Source organism: Vidua macroura, unplaced genomic scaffold (assembly GCF_024509145.1).
Source record: "Vidua macroura isolate BioBank_ID:100142 unplaced genomic scaffold, ASM2450914v1 whyUn_scaffold_205, whole genome shotgun sequence".
In the NCBI taxonomy this organism is placed as follows: Eukaryota; Metazoa; Chordata; class Aves; order Passeriformes; family Viduidae; genus Vidua; species Vidua macroura.
This window is the reverse complement of record NW_026530583.1, coordinates 1-20,335: the sequence shown is the minus strand read 5'-3', so window position 1 is coordinate 20,335 and position 20,335 is coordinate 1. Positions and strand designations below refer to the sequence as shown.

At 50.4% G+C, this 20,335-nt stretch overlaps 3 protein-coding genes across 8 annotated transcripts; 2 read left to right on the top strand and 1 right to left on the bottom strand.

Annotated features, from left to right (window-relative positions):
• The first annotated feature begins 407 nt into the window (after window positions 1-407).
• LOC128802860 (zinc finger protein 345-like) lies at window positions 408-5,237 on the top strand. Of its 6 annotated transcripts, none has more exons than XM_053969439.1 (4): window positions 423-521; window positions 1,410-1,537; window positions 1,830-1,904; window positions 2,310-5,237. In XM_053969439.1, the coding sequence occupies exons 2-4, from the start codon at window positions 1,504-1,506 to the stop codon at window positions 4,325-4,327; spliced, it is 2,127 nt and encodes a 708-aa protein (XP_053825414.1). In that variant the 5' UTR covers window positions 423-521; window positions 1,410-1,503; the 3' UTR covers window positions 4,328-5,237. The 6 variants fall into 6 exon arrangements, with proteins under 6 accessions (XP_053825410.1, XP_053825414.1, XP_053825409.1 ...); XM_053969438.1 differs by lacking the exon at window positions 423-521 and adding an exon at window positions 1,092-1,243; XM_053969435.1 differs by having other exon boundaries at window positions 408-521; window positions 1,410-1,904.
• Window positions 5,238-7,555: 2,318 nt separating this feature from the next.
• On the bottom strand, window positions 7,556-13,830 carry LOC128802861 (SH3 domain-binding protein 5-like). The gene is made up of 7 exons (XM_053969440.1): window positions 13,617-13,830; window positions 12,620-12,820; window positions 12,383-12,445; window positions 11,944-12,072; window positions 10,996-11,157; window positions 9,505-9,678; window positions 7,556-8,739 (listed from the first exon to the last, which is right to left on the bottom strand). Exons 2-7 carry the CDS (start codon window positions 12,713-12,715, stop codon window positions 7,573-7,575), a joined length of 1,791 nt encoding a protein of 596 aa, XP_053825415.1. The 5' UTR covers window positions 12,716-12,820; window positions 13,617-13,830; the 3' UTR covers window positions 7,556-7,572.
• A 1,927-nt stretch (window positions 13,831-15,757) lies between these two features.
• On the top strand, window positions 15,758-19,958 carry LOC128802866 (gamma-aminobutyric acid type B receptor subunit 1-like). Its single transcript, XM_053969445.1, has 4 exons — window positions 15,758-15,985; window positions 17,376-17,527; window positions 18,154-18,357; window positions 19,771-19,958. Exons 2-4 carry the CDS (start codon window positions 17,404-17,406, stop codon window positions 19,848-19,850), a joined length of 408 nt encoding a protein of 135 aa, XP_053825420.1. The 5' UTR covers window positions 15,758-15,985; window positions 17,376-17,403; the 3' UTR covers window positions 19,851-19,958.
• The last annotated feature ends 377 nt before the right edge of the window (window positions 19,959-20,335 follow it).

Sequence of the window (20,335 nt, the reverse complement as noted above, 5' to 3'; positions counted from 1 at the left end):
TCCCCCCACCCCGCCGGGACAAAGCCGCGGCCTCTCCCCCTCCCCTCCCCCGCCCCAATCCCCCCCAAAAACCCCCAAAAATCCCAAAAATCCCTCCCCACCCCAAAACCGCTCCCGCTTTGATCCCCCCCCCCCTTTTTTTTCCCATTCCCCCCCCCCTTTTTCCCTTTTTTTTCCCTTTTTTCCCCCGATTTTCTCCCTCTGGCGGCCGCGGGGGTCCCCCCCCACCTTTTCTTTTTCCTGTCCCCCCCTTTTTTTTCCCGATATCCCGGATTTTTGCCTTTTTTTTTTTTTTTTTTTTCCCTTTTTTTTTTTTTTTGCTCCAACCCCTTCCTGTGTGTTCTGGGATCTCGGAGCCGACGTGCAACACCGCCCCTCCCCCTGCCCCTTCCTTTTTTAAAAAAATTTATTTAAAAAAATTTTTTTTTCCTCCCATCTTTCCCAACCCCCACCCCAAAATTCCAACCTTTTAAATTTTTTTTTTTTCTTTTCGCTCTTCCAGCTTTTCCTTCGGCATCCAGGTAATTGAAAAAAAAAAAAAACCAAACCAACCCAAAATCCGCGATTTTTTTACTCGGAAAAAAAAAAAAAAAAAAAGAAAAAAAAGAATATCCTCACCCGACCGCGCCCCGTGTTGGGAATATCTAAAAAAAAATAATTACAAATATAAAAAAAACCGGGTATTTCATTCCCAGAAATCCCCCCTTGGATTTTAACCCTTGCAATTCGCGGGATTTTTCACCGCCTCCCCCAGTCCGGATCCGCTTTTTCTGCCCCAAAATTCCCGGGTTTTTTTGTGGTTTTTATCCTGATTTTTCTCTCTCCTCGCATCCCGGCCGAGACCCTCCTCCATTTTTCTTATTTTTTTCCCGTTTTTAACCCGCATTTTCCCTTTTTTTGCCGCGATTTTCAGGGGTTTTCTCCCGTTATTTTTCCCTTTTTCCTTGTTTTTATTCCCCCCCTTTTCCCCGAGTTTTTTTCCCGGTTTTTTTTTTCCGTTTTTCCCCCCTTTTTCCCCCCCTTCTTTCCCCATTTTCCCCCCATTTCTCCCCGTTTTCCCCCTTTTTAATTTTTAAATTTCCTTAAATTCCAGCGCCCCCCCCCGATTAAAAAAAAACAACAAAAAAAATCCACCTTTTTTTAACCCCTTCATTCCCTGCATTTTTTTTTTCCATGGAAACCCCAAATCCTCCTTTAAACCCTTCCCAAAATTTGAAAAACCGGGATTAGGGTGGGAATTAAGGTGGGAATTTAGGGGGGGGCCCTTCCCTAAAATTCCTCAGTTCCCCCAGCCCCGACTCCCCAAAACTCCCTAAAAATTCCTTTTTAAATGCCCTAAAAAAATTCCCCCCCAAAAAATTTCCCAAACATGTAAAAACCCCAAATTTAATTATTTTTTTCCCCCCCAGGATCCCAAAATCGGAGCCGGAGCTGTTGGAATTCGAGGGATTTGGGATTTTTTTCCCAAAAAAATTTGGGATAAACTCGGAATTCCGTGTCAAGATGCAGGAGAGCTACGAGAGCGTCATTTCCTTGGGTAAGACCCCAAATTTCCTTGGATTTCTCCTTCATTCGGGATCAAATTCCTTCATTTTTAACCCAAAATTGAAATTAATTGGGTTTAATTAAGAAACTCAGAATTAAAGCCCCAATTCCGGTGGGATTTTCTGGGATTTTAGTGTCCGAGTCATGTCCGATTGTTCCCCCAAAAATGTTTTGGCAAAATTTGCCCAAAATTTGTGGATTTCACCCCAAAACAGAGCTGGGCTGGGAAAATGAACTCTGGAAATTCCCAAAATTCCCAAAGTTCCCGTTTTTTCCCCCGGCAGCCGAGGAAATCGCCATCAGTTGGCCGCGGATCACCGCCTTCGCCGAATCGCACCGGAGACGCGGCCTGGGCGCCGGTGAGTCAACGGTGGCCAACGGGGCTTGGCCAAGAGGGGGTTGGGTCTTCCAGTTGGTCAACGCAACCCAGAGTGGGTTTGGACGCTTCCAGTTGGCCATGAATGGGTTGGACTCTTCCAGTTGGTCAAGCCAGTCTATGGCATGGTTGGACTCCTCCAGTTGGCCAACCCAACCAAGAGAGGGTTTGGACTCTTCCACTTGGACCCCCAAGATCCCCAAGATTCCCCAAGACCCCAAACCTCTCCAAGACCCCAAACCCCCAAAATCTCCAAATCCCCCCAGAAATCCCAAAGACCCCCAAAGTGTCCCCAAGACTCCAAAGCCTCCCCAAGACCCCAAATCCCTCCAAGACCCCCAAACCCCGCCCAAAAACCTCCCCAGAACTCCCCTTTTCCCCCCTCCAGATGCCGCCCCGGCCTCGCCGAGCGACAACGAGGAGGAAGAGCCGCCGCCGCACCCTCTGGAAAAATCCGAAATCCCGGGAACACCACCGGCGCCGAACCCCAAATCCCCATCGAGCCCTGCCAGCGCCAAACCCGGCACCACCGAGGTGCCAAACCCAGAACCCCAATCCCGAAAAGCGCAGGGAAAACACCAAGGAAAATCCGGCACCCGCAGCTTCAAGAAATTCCCGCCGCGAAACCTCCGGTGCCACGACTGCGGCAAAGCTTTGGCGTTGCCGAAATGCCGGCGCGGTACGGAACGACCCCATAAATGCCCGGAATGTGGGAAGAGTTTCCGGTTGAGCTCCAGCTTGGTCACCCACCAACGACGGCATTCCGGGGAAAATCCCTACAAATGCCCGGATTGCGGGAAATCCTTCAGCGTCGGCTCGGCGTTCATCCAGCACCAGCGGATCCACGGCGGCACGGCGCCGTGCCGGTGCGGGGTTTGCGGGAAGAGCTTCCCGGCGAGTTCGGGTTTGGTGAAGCACCAGAAGCTTCACCTGGAAGAGAAACCCTACAAATGCGGCGATTGCGGCAAAGGGTTCAACTGGAATTCCCACCTGGAGCGGCACCGGCGGATTCACACTGGAGAGAAACCCTACGAGTGCCCGGAGTGTGGCAAGAGCTTCTCTTGGAGCTCCCACCTGGATCGGCATCGCCGAACCCACGCCACGGCCGAGCCCGCCGGGCGCTGCGCCGAGTGCGGGGCGGGATCGCCGGAACCGCTGGAACGCGGGATGCCTAAAACGCCGAAAAGTCCCAAAATGCCCAAAAACCGGCGGGAGTCGTCGGAGAAACCCCACAAATGCGCGGAATGCGGGAAGGGTTTCGGCGTGGCGGCGGCGTTGGCGCAGCACCGGCGTGGCCATGCTCCCGGCAAACCCTACGAGTGCCGGGAATGCGGGAAAAGCTTTTCCTGGAGTTCCCACCTGGATCGGCACCGGCGAATCCACATGGGGGAAAAGCCTTTCCGCTGCGGGAATTGTGGCAAGAGTTTTTCCCAAAGTTCCCACCTGGAGCGGCACCGGAAAATCCACCGGGAGCCGTGCCGGGAATGCGGCAAGAACGGCGGGAAAAAAGGTGGGAAAAGCTTCCAAAAACGCTGCCGGATTTTGGGGGAGCCGTGCGGCGATTGCAGCGCGGGGTCGGCGCAGGAGGAGGAATGCGACGAGTGCGGGAAAAATTTGGGGTCTGGTTTGGCGTCGGGTTTGGGGTCGAATGCCGGGAATTTGAAGGATCAAGGCACGCAGACCGGCGAGAAGCCGTACGCGTGCCCGGAATGCGGGAAGAGCTTCGCTCAAAATTCGGCGTTGGCCAAACACCGGCGAATGCACACGGGGGAGAAACCCTACAAATGCCCCGAGTGCGGCAAGAGCTTCGGCGTGCGCTCCAACCTCATCAAGCACCGACGCACGCACCTGGGCGAGAAACCCTACAAATGTCCCGAGTGCGGCAAAGGCTTCATCCAGAAATCCGACCTCACCAAACACCGCCGGATGCACACCGGCGAGAAACCCTACGAGTGCCGGGAGTGCGGGAAGTGCTTCAGCGTCTCCTCCAACCTCATCAAGCACCAACGGATCCACCTGGGCGAGAAACCCTTCCAGTGCTCCGAGTGCGGCAAGAGCTTCATCCAGCGCTCCGAGCTCACCATCCACCGGCGCGTGCACACCGGCGAGAAGCCCTACAAGTGCCCGGAGTGCGGCAAGTGCTTCAGCCGCAGCTCGCACCTCAACCGGCACCAGCGCACCCACGGCAAAGCCGGCGCCGCCGCCTCGTCCTCGTCCTTCTCCTCCTCCTCTTCCTCCTTCTCCTCCTCCTCCTCCTCGTCCTCGGTGCCGGCGGCGCCGGCGGCGCCCGGAGGTTTGGCCTTCCCGGCGTTCCCGGGCTCCTCGGCTGTGCCGGCGGCGTTGGAGCTGCCCTGGGCGTTGGCGTTGCCGGGCCGGGCGTTCCCGGGGTTTCCGGTGGGTAATTAGCGAGGTGGTTAATTAGGGGCGGGGTTGGTTGGGTCATTAAGGGGGGAGGTGGGGGATTGCTGCGGTTCCGCTCAGTTCCCGGCATTCCCAGTGCTCCCGGTGCCCAACTGGGGTTGGCCAACCCAAGACCCAACGTTGGGTTGGGTCCCAACTCATTCCCATTCAAATTTTCATGGCTAATTAATGATCTCTAATGAATTAGGGGTAAATTAATTCAATAATTAAGTGGGGAAATGGGGAATTCTCATCATTCCATGGTTCCGGTCGCCTCCCAGTGCTCCCAGTGCCCAACTGGGATTGGCTGACCCCAAGACCCAAACTTGGGTTGGTCCCATTGAATTCTGACTGCTAACTAATGACATCTAATTAATTGGGGGATGATTAATATGCTAATTAATGACCGGAGGGGGAATTCCCATTATTCCCAGTGCTCCCAGTGCCCAACTGGGATTGGCCAACCCAAGACCCAACGTTGGGTTTGGTCTCCATTTATTCCCATTCAAATTTGATGCCAAATTAATGATCTCGAATTAATTAGGGTTTAATTAATTCATTAATTAAGTGGGGAAATGGGGAATTCCCATCATTCCATGGTCCCAGTCGCCTCCCAGTGTTCCCAGTGCCCAACTGGGATTGGTTGACCCCAAAATCTGACATTGTTGCTGTCGTTTTCCGGGAATTCCATGGGAATTTTTGGGGAATTATTTTCAAATTTTTTAAAATATTTTTTTGACTTTTTGGGGAATTTAAAAAAAAAAAATTCGGGAATGTTTTGGAAACTTTTTTGGGAACTTTTTGGGGGAATTTTTTTTATCTTTTCTCAAATTTTCCTTCCATGTTTGTGGTGAATTTTTTGGGAAATTTTTTTTTCTGGGACGGGGCAGGGAAAATTCTGGATTTTCCCGAAGCTGGGGAGGAGGGGGGAGAAAAATGGGAATGAGGGAGGGAAAAATGAGGAAAAATGAAAAAAGGGATTTTAGGAAAAGAAGAAATTGCAAGAAAGGAGAAAAAATGGGAAAATGCTCCAGGAAAATATGGAATTCAGGATGGAAATGGATTTTTTTTATCCCGGAAGAGGAGGAAAACTCAGGAATTGCGAAGATTTCAGCGAGAAAATGGAGAAAAATTCTGGAGATTTTCTGGGAGGGATTTGTTGGTTTTGTGGGAAATTGTGGAAAAATGTGGGAAATGTGGAAAAAAAATGGAAAAATAAAGGAAAAATGTGAAAAAATGTGGGGAAATGTGGGAAAATGTGGGGAAAATGTGGAAAAAATATTGGAAAAATAAATGAAAAATGTGGGAGAAAATATGGAAAAATGTGGGAAAATGAGGAAAAAAATGGGAAAATGTTGGGAAATGTGGGAAAAGGTGGAAAAATATGGAAAAATAATGGAAACATAAAGGAAAAACGGGAAAATGTGGTGAAATGATGGAAACATTACGGAAAAATGGGAAAAATGTGGGGAAATGTGGGAAAATAATGGAAAAATAAAGGAAATGTGAGAAAATTATGGAAAAATTGAAAGAAAAAGAAAAGGGGGGGTTAAACATTGAAAAATTTGGGAAAAAACCGTCAGAATTCTCCCAAAATTCTGGAAAATTCCTGAATTTCTGAGGTGGCGACGAAGCTGAATTTTCATTTTTCCGGGAAAAAAATCAGGAATTTTCTCCCAGAGCCTTTTCCAGGAGTAGAAATAAACCAGTAATTCCCAAATTTTCCTGCCTGGAGTTTCCTTTGTCTGTGGAAAATCAGTGCCGAAGCCAGGACTGGGGAAATTCCCAGGTTTTGGGAGTCTATTCCCAATTTTCTGGGATTTTTCCCAATTTTTGGGGTGGATATTCCTCATTTTTGGGTTTTTTTTCCCATTTTTTGGGGGGATGCTCCCATTTTTTTTCCAGGGATCTTCCCATTTTCTTGCGTAGTTTTCCCATTTTTTAGATGGATATTTCCATTTTTTGGCTGGATAGTCCCAATTTTGGGTGGATATTCCCATTTTGGGGGATTTTCCTGGGGTTTTTTTAGACATTCCCATTTTTTCTGGGGTTTCCCATTTTTTTGGGTGCATATTCCCAATTTTTGGGAAAGTTTTCCCATTTTTTTGGTGGATATTCTCATTTTTTTGGCAGGCATTCCCATTTTTTGTTATTTTCCCACCTTTATTTTTGGTTTTCCATTTTTTTCCCAGGTGTTTCCCATTTTTTGGTGAATCTTCCCACTTTTTGGGTGGATTTTCCTGGTTTTTGTTTTGGGCTTTCCTACCTTTTTTGGGGGAGAATTTTCCCTTTTTTTATTTTTTCCATTTTTTGGGGGAGTTTTCCTGGGAGGAAAAAATTGGGATAAAAATCATCCAAGAAAACTGGGAAAGTCCCCAAAAATAAAGAGGAAAACACCAAAAAATTCTCAAAAAAAAAAAAAGGGGAATAATTAAAAAAAAATCCATGGATGAGGCAAGAAAAAACTTGGAAATGTCGAGATAAGAAAAGAAGGAATTACAACAAGAAGGAATTTTATTGATATCAACAATTTTCCGGGATGTTTTCCCCCCCAAAATTCCCAAATTCCTGAAATTTCCTGTAATTCCAGCGGGGTTGGGGGAGGATTTTTGGGATGTGAAATCCGTGGAAATTCCCGGGGCTGCCTCAAACTGGGGGGTTCTCATCACAGGCCCCTCCCCAAAAATTCCAGAATTCCCAAAAATTCCCGACCCCCCCCTTTAGTGCAATTGGGTTCCTGTCGTGGTTTTGGGGTGGGAAAAGGGGAATTATCCCCCAAAAAATTTGGGAATTCTGGGTGGGATTCCCAAAATCCCCAAATTCCAGGGATTTATTCCCAAAAAATCCCAAATTCCAGGGATTCCCAAAAAAATCTCAAATTCCAGGGATTTAAAAGAATTGAAATTTTAAAAATTTAAAGCCCAGAGATTTTTTCCCAAAAATTCCTAAATTTTGGGGATTTATTCCCAAAAAAAAATCTCAAATTCCACGGACTTAACTCCAAATCCCAAAAATTCCAATGATTTATCCCTTAAATTCCAGGGATTTGTTCCCAAAAACATTTCCAGGATTTATCACCAAAATGCCCTCCAGTAATTCCATTGGAATTTTTTGGGAATTTTTTGGGAATCCAGAATTTTTTTTTTTTTTTTCCCCCTGGAAATTTTTCAGGATTTTTTGGGATTTCCTTGGAGTTTTGGGGGATTTTCCAGGGTTTTGGGGCTTTTTTGGGGGGAATTTTGGGGAATTTTTCAGGATTTCCTGAGGATTTTTTGGGAATTTTTGGGAGTTCCTGGGATTTTTTGGGGACTTTTTGGGATTTCCTGGAATTTTCCAGGATTTCCTTGAAATGCTTTGGGTTTTTCTGGGATTTTGTGGGATTTCCATGGGATTTTTTGGAATTTCCTTGGAACTTTGTGGGATTTCGTTGGAATTTTTGGGGATTTCTCAGGGTTTTTTTTGATTTTGTGGGATTTCCTGGGATTTTTGTGGAATTTCATTGGGATTTTTTTAGAATTACATTGGATTTCTCTGTATTTCCTGGCCTTTCCCCTCGGAATTCCCGGATTTCCCCCCAAACTCAGAGGCTGACGCTCCGGTGGTGCCGGAAATTCCGCCGCCTCTCCCGGCCCTCCCCCCAGCTCCTCGCTGTGCAGGCTCAGCGCGTCCGGAATTCCCGAAATTCCGGGAATTCCCGCCAAATGTTCCACGGAGTCGAATTTCTGCAGGTCTGAGGCGATGGTCTGGAGGCTCAGCAGCGACAGCGAATCCCCGGACGTCGACATTTCCTGCGGAATTCCGGGAATTTCCTGCGGAATTCCAGGGATTTCTGCCGGAATTCCGGAAATTCCGCACGTTCCAGCTGGGATTTCATCGGGAATTCCAGGAATTCCACTCGGAATTCTGAGATTTTCACTCAGAATTCCGGGAATTCTGCTCATTCTGGCTGGGATTTCGCTGGAATTTCCGGGACTTTCACCAGGAATTCCCGTCGGAATTCTGAGATTTTCACTCGGAATTCCAGGAATTCTTCCCATTCCAGCTGAGATTTCCCTGGGAATTCCAACATTTTCACTGAGAATTTTGGGATTTTCACCGGGAATTCCAAGATTTTGGCCAGGAATTCTGCCCATTCCAGCCGGGATTTCTCCGGGAATTCCGTGGATTTCTTCAGGAATTTTGGGGTTTTCGCTGGGAATTCCAGGGATTTCTCCGGGAATTCCGTGGATTTCGGGGTTCTGGGGGCCGCCCTCGGCTCCCAGGGGGTTTTCCCGGTGTTTTTTTTTCCGGAGGATCCTCTGGAATCTCCGGGCGTGGATCTCCTCGCTGATCTGCTCCAGGTTCCGCAGGGCCACGGAGTAGCGGAGCTTGGCCTGGGAGACGGCGGATTCCAGGGAATTCACCCGGGATTTGTGCTCCTGGAAAAGGGGGGAAAGGCGGGAATGGCCAAAAATTCCCAAAATCCCAAAAAAACCCGGCGGAAAACACGGAAAACTTGGTGAAAATCAGTAAAAATCTGGTGAAAATATGTAAGAAAATGAATTTAAGCCCTAAAAATTCCAAGGAATTCCCAGTGCTCCCAGTATCTGGCCAAACTGGGACTCCCAGTATCCCCAGTCCCTCCCAGTGACCCTCCCAGTGCTCCCAGTCCCTCCCAGTGCTCCCAGTCCCTCCCAGTTGCTCCCAGTTCCCTCCCAGTCCCCTCCAGTCCATGCCAGTCCCTCCCAGTTCATCCCAGTCCCTCCCAGTGCTCCCAGTTCCCCCCCAGTCCCTCCCAGTCCCTTCTAGTTCATTCCCAGTTCATCCCAGTCCATGCCAGTCCCTCCCAGTGGTCCCAGTCCCTCCCAGTGCTCCAGTTCCCTCCCAGTCCCTTCTAGTTCATTCCCAGTTCATCCCAGTCCATGCCAGTCCCTCCCAGTTCCCTCCCAGTGCTCCCAGTTCCCTCCCAGTCCCTCCCAGTCCATCCCAGTCCCTCCCAGTCCCTTCTAGTTCATTCCCAGTTCATCCCAGTCCATGCCAGTCCCTCCCAGTGCTCCCAGTCCCTCATAGTGCTCCCAGTTCCCTCCCAGTCCCTTCTAGTTCATTCCCAGTTGCTCCCAGTCCCGCCCAGTGCTCCCAGTTCCCTCCCAGTCCCTCCCAGTCCCTTCTAGTTCACTCCCAGTCCCTCCCAGTGCTCCCAGTACCTCGAGCCGCTGGTTGAACTGGGCCTTGAGCTCGAAGTAGGGCCGGCTGCGGGCGATGTCGCGCCGCAGGGATTTCTGCAGCCGCTGCACCTCGGCCTCGGCCGCCTGGCAGAGCCGCGTCACGCGCTGGTGCTCCCGCTCGCTGCAGAGCCGCTCCTGCTCCGCCTCGTTCACCTGCGGCGCCCAGAATTCCCGGGATTCCCATCGGGAAGGGGAAATTCCCAAAAAAAAACCCCCCACGAAAACCCAGTGAAGAATGGAAAAAAAATCGGGCAAAAAAACGGCGAAAATTGGGCGAAAAACGACCCAAAAATGGGTTGGGATTGGGGGGGTTTGGATTTGGGAATGGGGGAAAACATGGAAAAACCGTTGGGAATGAGGGAATTCCTGGAAAATGTTTGGGAATGGAGAAAATCCCGCCAAAAAAAAGGGGAAACTCCCCCCAAAAAAAAACCCCCAAGAATTCCAAAATTTTCTTCAGCTCATCCCGAACCTTCTCCATCCATCCCGAACCTTCTCCATCCATCCATCCCGAACCTTCTCCATCCATCCCGAACCTTCTCCATCCATCCCGAACCTTCTCCATCCATCCCGAACCTTCTCCATCCATCCATCCCGAACCTTCTCCATCCATCCCGAACCTTCTCCATCCATCCATCCCGAACCTTCTCCATCCATCCCGAACCTTCTCCATCCATCCATCCCGAACCTTCTCCATCCATCCCGAACCTTCTCCATCCATCCATCCCGAACCTTCTCCATCCATCCCGAACCTTCTCCATCCATCCTGAACCTTCTCCATCCATCCCGAACCTTCTCCATCCATCCCGAACCTTCTCCATCCATCCCGAACCTTCTCCATCCATCCCGAACCTTCTCCATCCATCCCAAACCTTCTCCATCCATCCCGAACCTTCTCCATCCATCCCGAACCTTCTCCATCCATCCATCCCGAACCTTCTCCATCCATCCATCCCGAACCTTCTCCATCCATCCCGAACCTTCTCCATCCATCCATCCCGAACCTTCTCCATCCATCCCGAACCTTCTCCATCCATCCCGAACCTTCTCCATCCATCCCGAACCTTCTCCATCCATCCTGAACCTTCTCCATCCATCCATCCCGAACCTTCTCCATCCATCCCGAACCTTCTCCATCCATCCCAAACCTTCTCCATCCATCCATCCTGAACCTTCTCCATCCATCCCAAACCTTCTCCATCCATCCATCCCGAACCTTCTCCATCCATCCCGAACCTTCTCCATCCATCCCGAACCTTCTCCATCCATCCTTCCCGAACCTTCTCCATCCATCCATCCCGAACCTTCTCCATCCATCCCGAACCTTCTCCATCCATCCCGAACCTTCTCCATCCATCCCGAACCTTCTCCATCCATCCATCCCGAACCTTCTCCCGCCTCCTCCCGTCCCCATCCCACCTCCTTCAGACCTTCTCCAGCCCATCCCAGGCCCACTGCCGGGCTCCCCACCTTCCTGGTGGCGTGGTTCAGCATCTCCTGCCAGGTGGGGTCCAGGCGGTTCGTGCCGGTGCCCATTCCCTGCTCGGCCACGAAGACCATTTCCCGCGCCGCGTTGTGCATCCCCACCGCCCGCTCGTAGCGCAGCGCCGCCCGCTGCGTCTCCTGCTGCGCCTGGAAAAGCCGCGATTCCGGCGATTCCGGCGATTCCGGCAATCCCAGAACCTGCTCCGGCTGGGTTCGGCGGAGCTCGGTGGGTGGGACGGGGTCTGGAGGAGGCGGGATGAGGTTTGGGATGGGTGGGAGAAGCTTCGGGACGGCGCGAGGGGGTTTGGGATTGGTCTCCTGCTGCGCCCGGAAAAGCCGCGTTGCCGGGAATTCCAGGAACTCCGGGAATCCCAGAACCTGCTCCGGGTGGGTTCGGCGGAGTTTGGTGGGTGGGACGGGGTCTGGAGAAGGTTTGGAATGGGCTGGAGATGATTTGGGATGGATTGAGAAGATTGGGGATTTGATGGAAAAGCTTTGGGATGGTGGGATGGGGTTTGGGACAAAAATTCCCATTTTCCCTGCGATTTTTCCCCAATTTTCTTCGTATTTTGTTCAATTTTTTCACCAATTTTCCCCATTTTTTTTATTGTCTCAATTTTTTCCCAGTTTTCCTCCATTTTTTTCTTTCACCAAATTTCCCCAAGTTTTTCCCATTTTTTTCATAAATTTTCCCATTTTCCCTGCAATTTTTCCCATTTTTTCCCCTATTTCTCCCATTTTTTTCACAATTTTTTTATTTTTCCCATTTCCCCCCATTTTTCCACTGATTTTCCCCATTTTTCCCCCCAATTTCTCCCATTTTTTCACAAATTTTCTCATTTTTTTCCCCACTTTTTAACCGATTTATTTTTTTTTTTTATTTTTTTTTTTATTTTTCCCACTTCCCCGAGATTTTCCCCCAAAACCCAGCACCTCCTTGGCTCTCCTGCGGGCCTCGTAGTAGGGCCGGGCTCTGTCGATGCAGGTGCCCAGCTGGGAGCCCTGGGAGTTCAACTTCCGGGCGGAATCCGAGAGGATGCGGCGATAGCGGCACCGGGCGGCCTGGGAAACCAGTTTGGGACTGGTCTGAACTGGTTTGGGACTGGGGAACCAGTTTGGGACTGGTTTGGGAAAAAAACCCCATTTTTCCCAATTTTTTTCCCCCTTTTTTTTTTTTGCCCCAAATCCTTCCCAGTCCCTCCCAGTTCGTCCCAGTCCCTCCCAGTCCCTCATAGTGCTCCCAGTCCCTCCCAGTCCCTCCCAGTCCCTCCCAGTTCATTCCAGTCCCTCCCAGTTCATCCCAGTTCATCCCAGTCCATCCCAGTCCCTCCCAGTCCATCCCAGTCCCTCCCAGTCCCTCCCAGTTGCTCACATCCAGCTCCAGCTCCCCCCGGTTGATCTCAGCGTTGGCCTCGTTCAGGTGCTCCAGCTCCTCCTGCACACAAACATTTGGGATAAAAACCCCAAAATTTGGGAAAAAAGAAAAAAAAAAAAGACCCCATAATTTGGAAAAAAAAAAAACAACAAAATTTTGGGAAAAAATGGCAGAAAGTCCCCTAAGTCTCTCCCAAAAATCCCCAAATTTTGGGGTTTTCCCCCTAATTCCCACCTGGATCCGGGGGTCCAGCTCTTCCTCCTCTTCCTCCTCCTCCTCCTCCTCCTCGTCCTCCTTGGGGGGATTCCCGGGATTTTCCGAATCCCCCATTTTGGGATCCCCCAAAATTCCAGGGGGCCATCCAAGGGTGGGGAGTGGCTTCAATCCATTTTTTGGGGAATTTTTAAGGAATTTTGGGAGTTTGTGGTGGGGGAGCTGAAAAACAAAAGGGGAAAAATTAAAAATTGGGAATTTTTGGCTGAAGTGTCGAGGTTTTGGGGGAGTTTTGGAGTGTCCAAAAGGGGAATGTTCTGGAATTCCCAGAAAAATTCTGAAAAATGCAGAGAAATTTGGAGAAATTTGCATAAATTCCCAAAAATTCCACCAAAATTCACTTCAAATCCGTGAAAATTCTCCCCACATTGCTGAATTTCCACCCAAATTGCCAAAAATTCCACCCAAATATCCCAAAATTCTCTCAAAATCCCACCCATGACTCCAAAATTTCCCCAAAATCCCCCGAAGTACTCCCTATATCCCCCAAATTCATCCCGAAATCCCCTCAGTGACACCAAAATCCCGAAGTTCCCTGAAATTCTCTCAATTCCCCCAAAAATCCATCAATTTCCCTCAGAAATCCCTGAAATTCCCAGACATTTCACTCAAAAGTCACAAAAATTCCCACAAAATCCCCTTTAAAAAAACCCCAAATCCCCTCAAAGAACCCAATACTCTCAAAATCCCCCCAATAATCCCATATTCCCTCAAAATTCCCACAAAATCCCTCATAAATCCCCGAAATTCCCACAAAATCCTCAAAATTCCCACAAAAATCCCCTTCAACCCCCCCCAAAACCCCCTTAGAGGCCCCCCAAGCCCCCGCACGGCCACGACCCCCCACACCCCTTTAATCCCCCCGACCCCCGACTCCCAAAATTCCCAAATTTCCCTCAGAATTCCAAAAAATTCCCAAATTTCCCCCAAATCCCGCCCCCTCCGGGCCTGTGTTTACCCCCCGCTCCGCCACCGCTGAGGGGCCGCTCCCCCACCGAACCGGAAGTTCTCCTCAGCCTCCTCCTGCCGTACAACATGGCGGCGCCCAATTCCGTATTAAAACCCGGCATCTCGCCGTTCTCCCGCTTCCGTTGGGTTTAAATCGGTGTCGAGGGTTGAACGGTGATGGCGGATCCGTCTCGCCCTGCTTGGCCGCGATTTGTGGTAAAAATCCTTCAAAATATCACCGAGGGTGGTGGCGGGGGTGCCGCATCTTGTAGAACGGCTACGTCGCGCCTCAAGATGGCGGTGAAGCCAAGGAAAAGTTGGACGGAACCACTCAAAACTGGAGGGGGAGAAGAACCCTCGAGCCCCCCCAGACCTCACTGAACCCCCCCAGGCATCGCCAAATCTCCCCTGCTCATTTCAATCTTGGGTTCGCCCTCAGTTCCCGCGCCACACCTACACCGGAACAGGAAGAGCCGCCATCTTCCTCCTGCCGTACAACATGGCGGCTCCTTCCGCCCTCCGTTTCGCTGCCTCCCGCCCGGTTTCCTGAGCTCAATCGATCCCGGGAGTGAAATCGGTGCTGGCGAAACCGCCGCATTCGGTTTGGTCCCGGCTCGCTTTGAAACGCGGCGAGAAACAACAGGGGGAGTGTATCGGTGGGTGACGCCATCTTGTGTTACGGCACCGCCGCGCCTCAAGATGGCGGCGGGGCGCCGGCGCCATTTTTAATTTCTTTGGTTTAATTTTGATTAATATCCTTTGAATTATTTCAGGTTTTAATTACTCGAATTTCTTTTAATTTTATTAATTTTGTTTGTCTCCCGGCAGAATCTCAGATCCAACTGGATTTGGGATCTCCCTCCTTTTTTTCCCAAATCCGCCTTTTTTTTTCCCCAAATCCCGCCTTTTTTCCCAAACCCCGCCTTTCCCACTCCTCCTTTTCCTTAATCCCAAAAAATCCCGCCCCAAAATTCCTCCCAAAAACTAAAAAAAATCGGGATTTATCCCAAAAATCCGTCTCTGGCTTTTCCGTTCTTCCCGCTTTGGGATTTTGGGGATTTTTTGGGGGATTTTTTCCCCGAATTTTCTGTTCCAGGATTTCCAGGAATTCGAGTTTTTTGGTCTTTTTTTTTTTTTTTTTTTTTTTTGGTGTAGGAATGACCAAAAATAAGTGGAATTTTGGAGTTGAATGAGGAAAAAAAGTGGGAATTTGGGAGGAAATCTGCAGGAAAATGTGGGAACCGGAATTTTGGGATCTCCTCTCAAATAAACTAAATCTTTCCCAAAAAACGCAAAATCTCCCCTCAAAATTCACAAAATCCCCCCAAGTCCCCCCCTAAAATCACAACATTCTCTCACAAATCCCCAAATTACCCCCTAAAGTCTCAAAATTCCTCCCAAATCCTAAGAATCCTCCCCAAATCCCAAAATAATATCAAAATCCCCCCAAAACCGTCAAATTCCGCCCGAAATTCTCCCCAGGAGCCAAAATTTCCCCGTTAAATTCCCAAATTTTCCCTACAAAACCCCAAAATTCCCCCCGAATTCCCATGAAACCCCGAAAAATTTTCCCCAAACCCCAAAATTCCCCCTAAACCCAACAATTCCCCCCCAAAACCCCAAAAATTCCCCCCAAATCTCCCAAATCCCTCAAAACCCCGGATTCCCCCCCAAATTTCCCCTCCAAAACCCCCGGAATTCCTCCCAAATCTCCCCAAATCCCTCAAAACCCCGGATTCCCCCCCAAATCCCCCAAATTTCCCCTCCAAAACCCCGGAATTCCTCCCAACCTCCCCCCAAATCCCCCAAAATCCCAACATCCCCCCCCCGAATTCCCAAAAATCTCCCCCAGAACCCCGAAATTCCCGCCGAAAGGCGGCTCCGGCCCCTCCCCCCCTCCTGGCCCCTCCCCCTCCTTGGCCCCTCCCCCCGTCCCCCGCCCCTCCCCCCGCCCCTCCCCCCACCCCGGGCCCCTCCCGCCGGTGATTCCCGAGCCCGAGGCCCCTCCCGAAGCCGCCGGGACCCCCCAAAAAAAATCCATCCCCAAAATTTGGATCCCCCCCATCCGCCGCCCCTCCCCCGCCCCGGGAAATTCCCAACCTTCCCCCCCCCCCAAAAAAAAAAAAAAAAAGAAAATTTCCACGATTTTTAAAAATTTATTTATTTATTTTATTTTTATTTTATTTCCCGGCATCTTCGCCGCTCCATCCCCGCCCCTCCCCCACCCGTGGGAAGATTCCCCCCCCCACCCCCTTCCCCCCCAAAATAAATTTGGGGGGTCCCTCCCCTCCACCCCTCCCCTTTTTTATTCCCGGTTTTTGAGGATTCTGGGGATTTTTCCCGGGTTTTTCTGGGGGAATTTTGGGAAGATCGGGAAAGGTAAGGAACGGCCCCTCCCCCCACTTTTTTTATTTGGGGGGGTCCCGAAATTTGGGGGGGGTTCTGGAGGGGGGGAGGGGTGGCAAAAATTTTGGGGGGGTTGTGGGATTTGGGGGGGAGGGGCAAGGACGGGGGGAGGGGTCTCTGAGTGGGGGGAGGGGTCCCAAAAGTGGGGGAGGGGCAGAAATTGGGGGAGGGGGCCCAGAATTTGGGGGGGGAGGGGCAAAGATTGGGGGGAGGGGCCTTGGGTGGGGGGGAGGGGCAAAAATTGGGAGAGGGGTCCTGGATGGGGGAGGGGTCCCAGAAATTGGGGGAGGGGCAATAATTGGGGGAGGGGTCCTTGGATGGGGGAGGGGGCCAATAATTGGGGGGGAGGGGTCCTAAATCTGGGGGGGAAGGGGCAAACATTTTGGGAGGGGTCCCAGAGTGGGGGGAGGGGCTAAAATTGGGGGAGGGGTCCCTAAAATTTTGGGGGGGAGGGGCCAATTTGGGGACCTCTCCCCCCCAATTTTTTGGGGGGCCCCTCCCCGAAATTCTGCCCCTCCCCCCCCAATTTCTGGGACCCCTCCCCCCAATTTTTTGCCCCTCCCCCAATTTTTGGAGACCCCTCCCCCCTCCATGCCCCTCCCCCTCCATGCCCGCCCCCAACATTCCCACATTTTGGGAATTTTGTGGCGGTGGCAAAAAGGGGCGGGGTCTCATAGCTGCCCCTCCCCCGGGTCTTAATTAGGCTGGATTATGCAAATGAGGATTAATTAATGAAGGGCTGGAGAGGTGGGGGAGGGGTGGGAATCCTTCCCCTCCCCCACTCTGGGCTGAGTTTTAATTGTTAGTAATTAATTAATTTTTAATTATTAACTAATTAGTTATTAATTTGTAATTTTAGTATCATTGTTAATTGTTTCAGGGGTTAATTAGGTATTGGTCAATTAAAGGAGAAAAATTAAAATTCGAGAAAATTTGATTTTATTTAATAAATATTAATTAATTAAATTACAATTACTAATTAATTCCTTAATAATTATTAATAAATTATTAATTACTACAGGGTTAATTAGGTGTTGGTTAATTAAATTAGCAGAAATAAAAAATTGGGAAATTCGGTTTTATGTAATAATTATTAATTATTAATATTAAATAAATAAATATTAATTGATTTTCAATTATTAGTTAATTGTTTAATAATTATTAATAAATTATTACTTATTCCTGGGGCAATTTGGTCTTGCTTAGTAAATTGTAATTAATTGTAATTAATTAAGTAATGCATAATTAAACAATCAGAAATTAAAAATTGGAAAAAAAAAGTTTATTCTATTGAATAATTATTGATTAATTACGTATTATTTATTGATTGTTTCAAGGGTTAATTCGGGGGTGTCCCCTGTAGGATTTATCCCGTTTTTGGGGTGTCCCCTATGGGATCTTTCCCCACTTGGGGTTTTCCAGATGCCACTGCCGCTGTCCCCCCGCTGTCCCTCTGCTCCTGCTGCTCCTCTCCAGCTCCGCCCGCGGCGCCGTCCACCGCCAACCTCACTGAAGGTACCAAACCCCAAGTTTGGGGTCAATCCCAAATTTTTGGGCTAATCCCGAATTCTGGGGGCCAATCCCAAATTTTTCGAGGTCAACCCCACGTTTTATGGTGTCCCCAGTCCCTTATTTTTCTCCCCCAGTCCCATATTTCCATCCCAATCCCAAATCTTTGGAGCCAATCCCAAATTTTTGGGCCAATCCCAAACTTTTGGGGCCAATCCCAACTTTTTTGGGGTCAACCCCACGTTTCATGGTGTCCCCAATCCCAAACTTTTGGGGCCAATCCCACATTTTTTGGTGTCCCCAGTCCCAAACTTTTGGGGTCTACCCCAACTTTTTTGGGGTCAACCCCACGTTTTATGGTGTCCCCAGTCCCATATTTCCGTTCCCAATCCAAATTTTTGGGGTCAACCCCACAGTTTTTGGGGCCAACCCTACATTTTTTGGTGTCTCCAACCCCAAATCCCGTATTTGCAGGACGGACCAAATGTTTTTTTTTGGTGTCCCCAGCCCCAAATCTCGTACTTTTGGGCTACCGAACGTTGGTTACCAACCCCATAATTCCATCCCAACCCCACGTTTTTGTCCCCAAACCCCACGTTTTTGTCCCCAAACCCCACTCTTGGTGTCCCCAGGCTGCCAGATCATCCACCCTCCGCGGGGACGGGGGATCCGCTACCGAGGGCTGACGCCGGACGAGGTTCGGAGCGTCCGGTTCCTGCCCTTCGACTACGAGATCGAGTACGTGTGCCGGCCCGAGCGCGAGATCGTGGGGCCCAAGGTGCGCAAGTGCCAGCGCGACGGCACCTGGACGGCCATGGGCCACCCCAGCCGCTGCCGTGAGTGCCACCGAGATGTCACCTGGGGTCTTTAGCACCGTCCCGTCAGCGTCTCCATCTTGGCACCATCCCATCAATGTCTCCATCCCACGAAGGTCCTCATCCCATCGCTGTCCCCATCCCATCGACGTCTCCATCAATGTCTCCGTCCCATCAACGTCTCCATCTTGACATCGTTCCATCCATGTCCCCATCACATGAAGGTTCTCATTCCATCCATGTCTCCATCTTGTGTCCACCCCATCCTGTCCCCATCCCATCAACGTCTCCTTCTTGTCCCACCCCATCAATGTCCCCATCTTCTCTCCATCCCATCCATGTCTCCATCTTGTCCCCATCCCATCATTTCCATCTCATCAACGTCTCCATCCCGTGGAGGTTCTTATCCCATCAGTGTCACCATCCCATCAATGTCTCTTGTCTCCATCCCATCAACGTCTCCATCTTGTCCCCATCCCATCATCTCCATCCCATCAGTGTCTTCATCCCATCAATGTCACCAACCCATGGAGGTTCTTATCCCATCATTGTCCCCACCCCATCAACGTCTCCTTCTTGTCCCGTCCCATCAATGTCCCCATCCCATCATCACCATCACCTCGACCACCATCACCTTGACCATCGCCATCGCCTTGACCATCACCTTGACCATGACTGCCCATGACCACCATGACCCACCATGACCATCGCCATCACTTTGATCATGACCATGACCATGACCATCACTTGACCATCATCTTGACCTTGACCACCGTCACCATGACCATCGCTTGACCATCACCATGCCCAGGACCATCACCACGCCCATCACCTTGACCATGGCTAAGACCATGATGACCATGCCTGGAGAACGGGCAGGTGACCGTTTTGGGGTTCACCAATGCCCATTTTAGGGCCATCACCTCACATCCATTTTGGGGCCACCATCCCACATCCATGTTGAGGTTCACCAATGTCCATTTTGAGGGCCACCACCCAATATCCACTTTGGTGTTCACTGATGTTCACGTTTTGGGGCCACCACCCCACGTCCATCTTGGGGTTCATGGATGTTCACACCTTGGGGCCACCCATCCCATGTCCATTTGGGGTTCACCATGCCTATTTTGGGGCCACCACCCCACGTCCATTTTGGGGTTCACCAGTGTCCATTTTGGGGGCCACCATCCCACGTCCATTTTGGGGTTCACCATGCCCATTTTGGGGCCACCACCCCACGTCCATTTTGGGGTTCACCATGCCCATTTTGGGGCCACCACCCACGTCCACTTTGGGGTTCACCAGTGTCCATTTTGGGGCCACCACCCCACGTCCACTTTGGGGTTCCCCTGATGTTCACACTTTGGGGCCACCACCCCACGTGGATTTCGGGGCCACCGCGCCGACCCCACCGCACGGTGTCCACCCCCACAGTGCGGACGTGTCCCAAGGTCCACCTGAGCCTGGAGAACGGCCAGGTGGCCGCGGGGGCCATGGAGAGGGTCCCCTGTTGAAGGCACTGGGCCAGGTTCTCCTGCGACGCCGGCTTCCGCCTGGTGGGCGCCGCGCGCAGCAACTGCACCAAGAGCGGCCGCTGGAGCCCACCCCAAGCCCCAGTGCCAGCGTCAGTGACGGCCTTTTGGGGGTTTGGGGTTTTTTTGGGGGTTTTTGGGGTTTTGGGGTTGGGTTTCTGGAGGTGTTTTTGGTCTTTTGGTGTTTTTGGAGTTTGGGATTTTTGGAGTTTTGGGGTTTGGGGTTTTGGGGTTTTTGGGGTTTTTTGGGTTTTGGGGTTGGGTTTCTGGAGGTGTTTTTGAGTTTTTTGGGGTTTTGGAGTTTGGGATTTTTGGAGTTTTGGGGTTTGGTGTTTGGGGTTTTGGTTTTTTTTTTTTAATTTGTTTGTTTTTTGGGGTTTTGGAGTTTGGGATTTTGGAGTTGGGTTCCTGGAGGTGTCTTTGGGGTTTGGGTTTTTGGGGTTTTGGGGTTGGGATTTTGGGGTCTT

Coding starts and splice junctions, on each gene's coding strand:
- LOC128802861 (XM_053969440.1), bottom strand. CDS start 12,715: ATGGGGGATTCGGAAAATCCCGGGAATCCCCCCAAGGAGGACGAGGAG. Junction 12,446..12,619: donor AGCTGGACCCCCGGATCCAG/GTGGGAATTAGG, acceptor GTTTGTGTGCAG/GAGGAGCTGGAGCACCTGAA. Junction 8,740..9,504: donor AGTTCAACCAGCGGCTCGAG/GTACTGGGAGCA, acceptor CCCCTTTTCCAG/GAGCACAAATCCCGGGTGAA.
- LOC128802860 (XM_053969435.1), top strand. CDS start 1,712: ATGTTTTGGCAAAATTTGCCCAAAATTTGTGGATTTCACCCCAAAACA. Junction 1,905..2,309: donor GAGACGCGGCCTGGGCGCCG/GTGAGTCAACGG, acceptor TCCCCCCTCCAG/ATGCCGCCCCGGCCTCGCCG.
- LOC128802866 (XM_053969445.1), top strand. CDS start 17,404: ATGGGATCTTTCCCCACTTGGGGTTTTCCAGATGCCACTGCCGCTGTC. Junction 17,528..18,153: donor CACCGCCAACCTCACTGAAG/GTACCAAACCCC, acceptor TGGTGTCCCCAG/GCTGCCAGATCATCCACCCT. Junction 18,358..19,770: donor GGGCCACCCCAGCCGCTGCC/GTGAGTGCCACC, acceptor CCACCCCCACAG/TGCGGACGTGTCCCAAGGTC.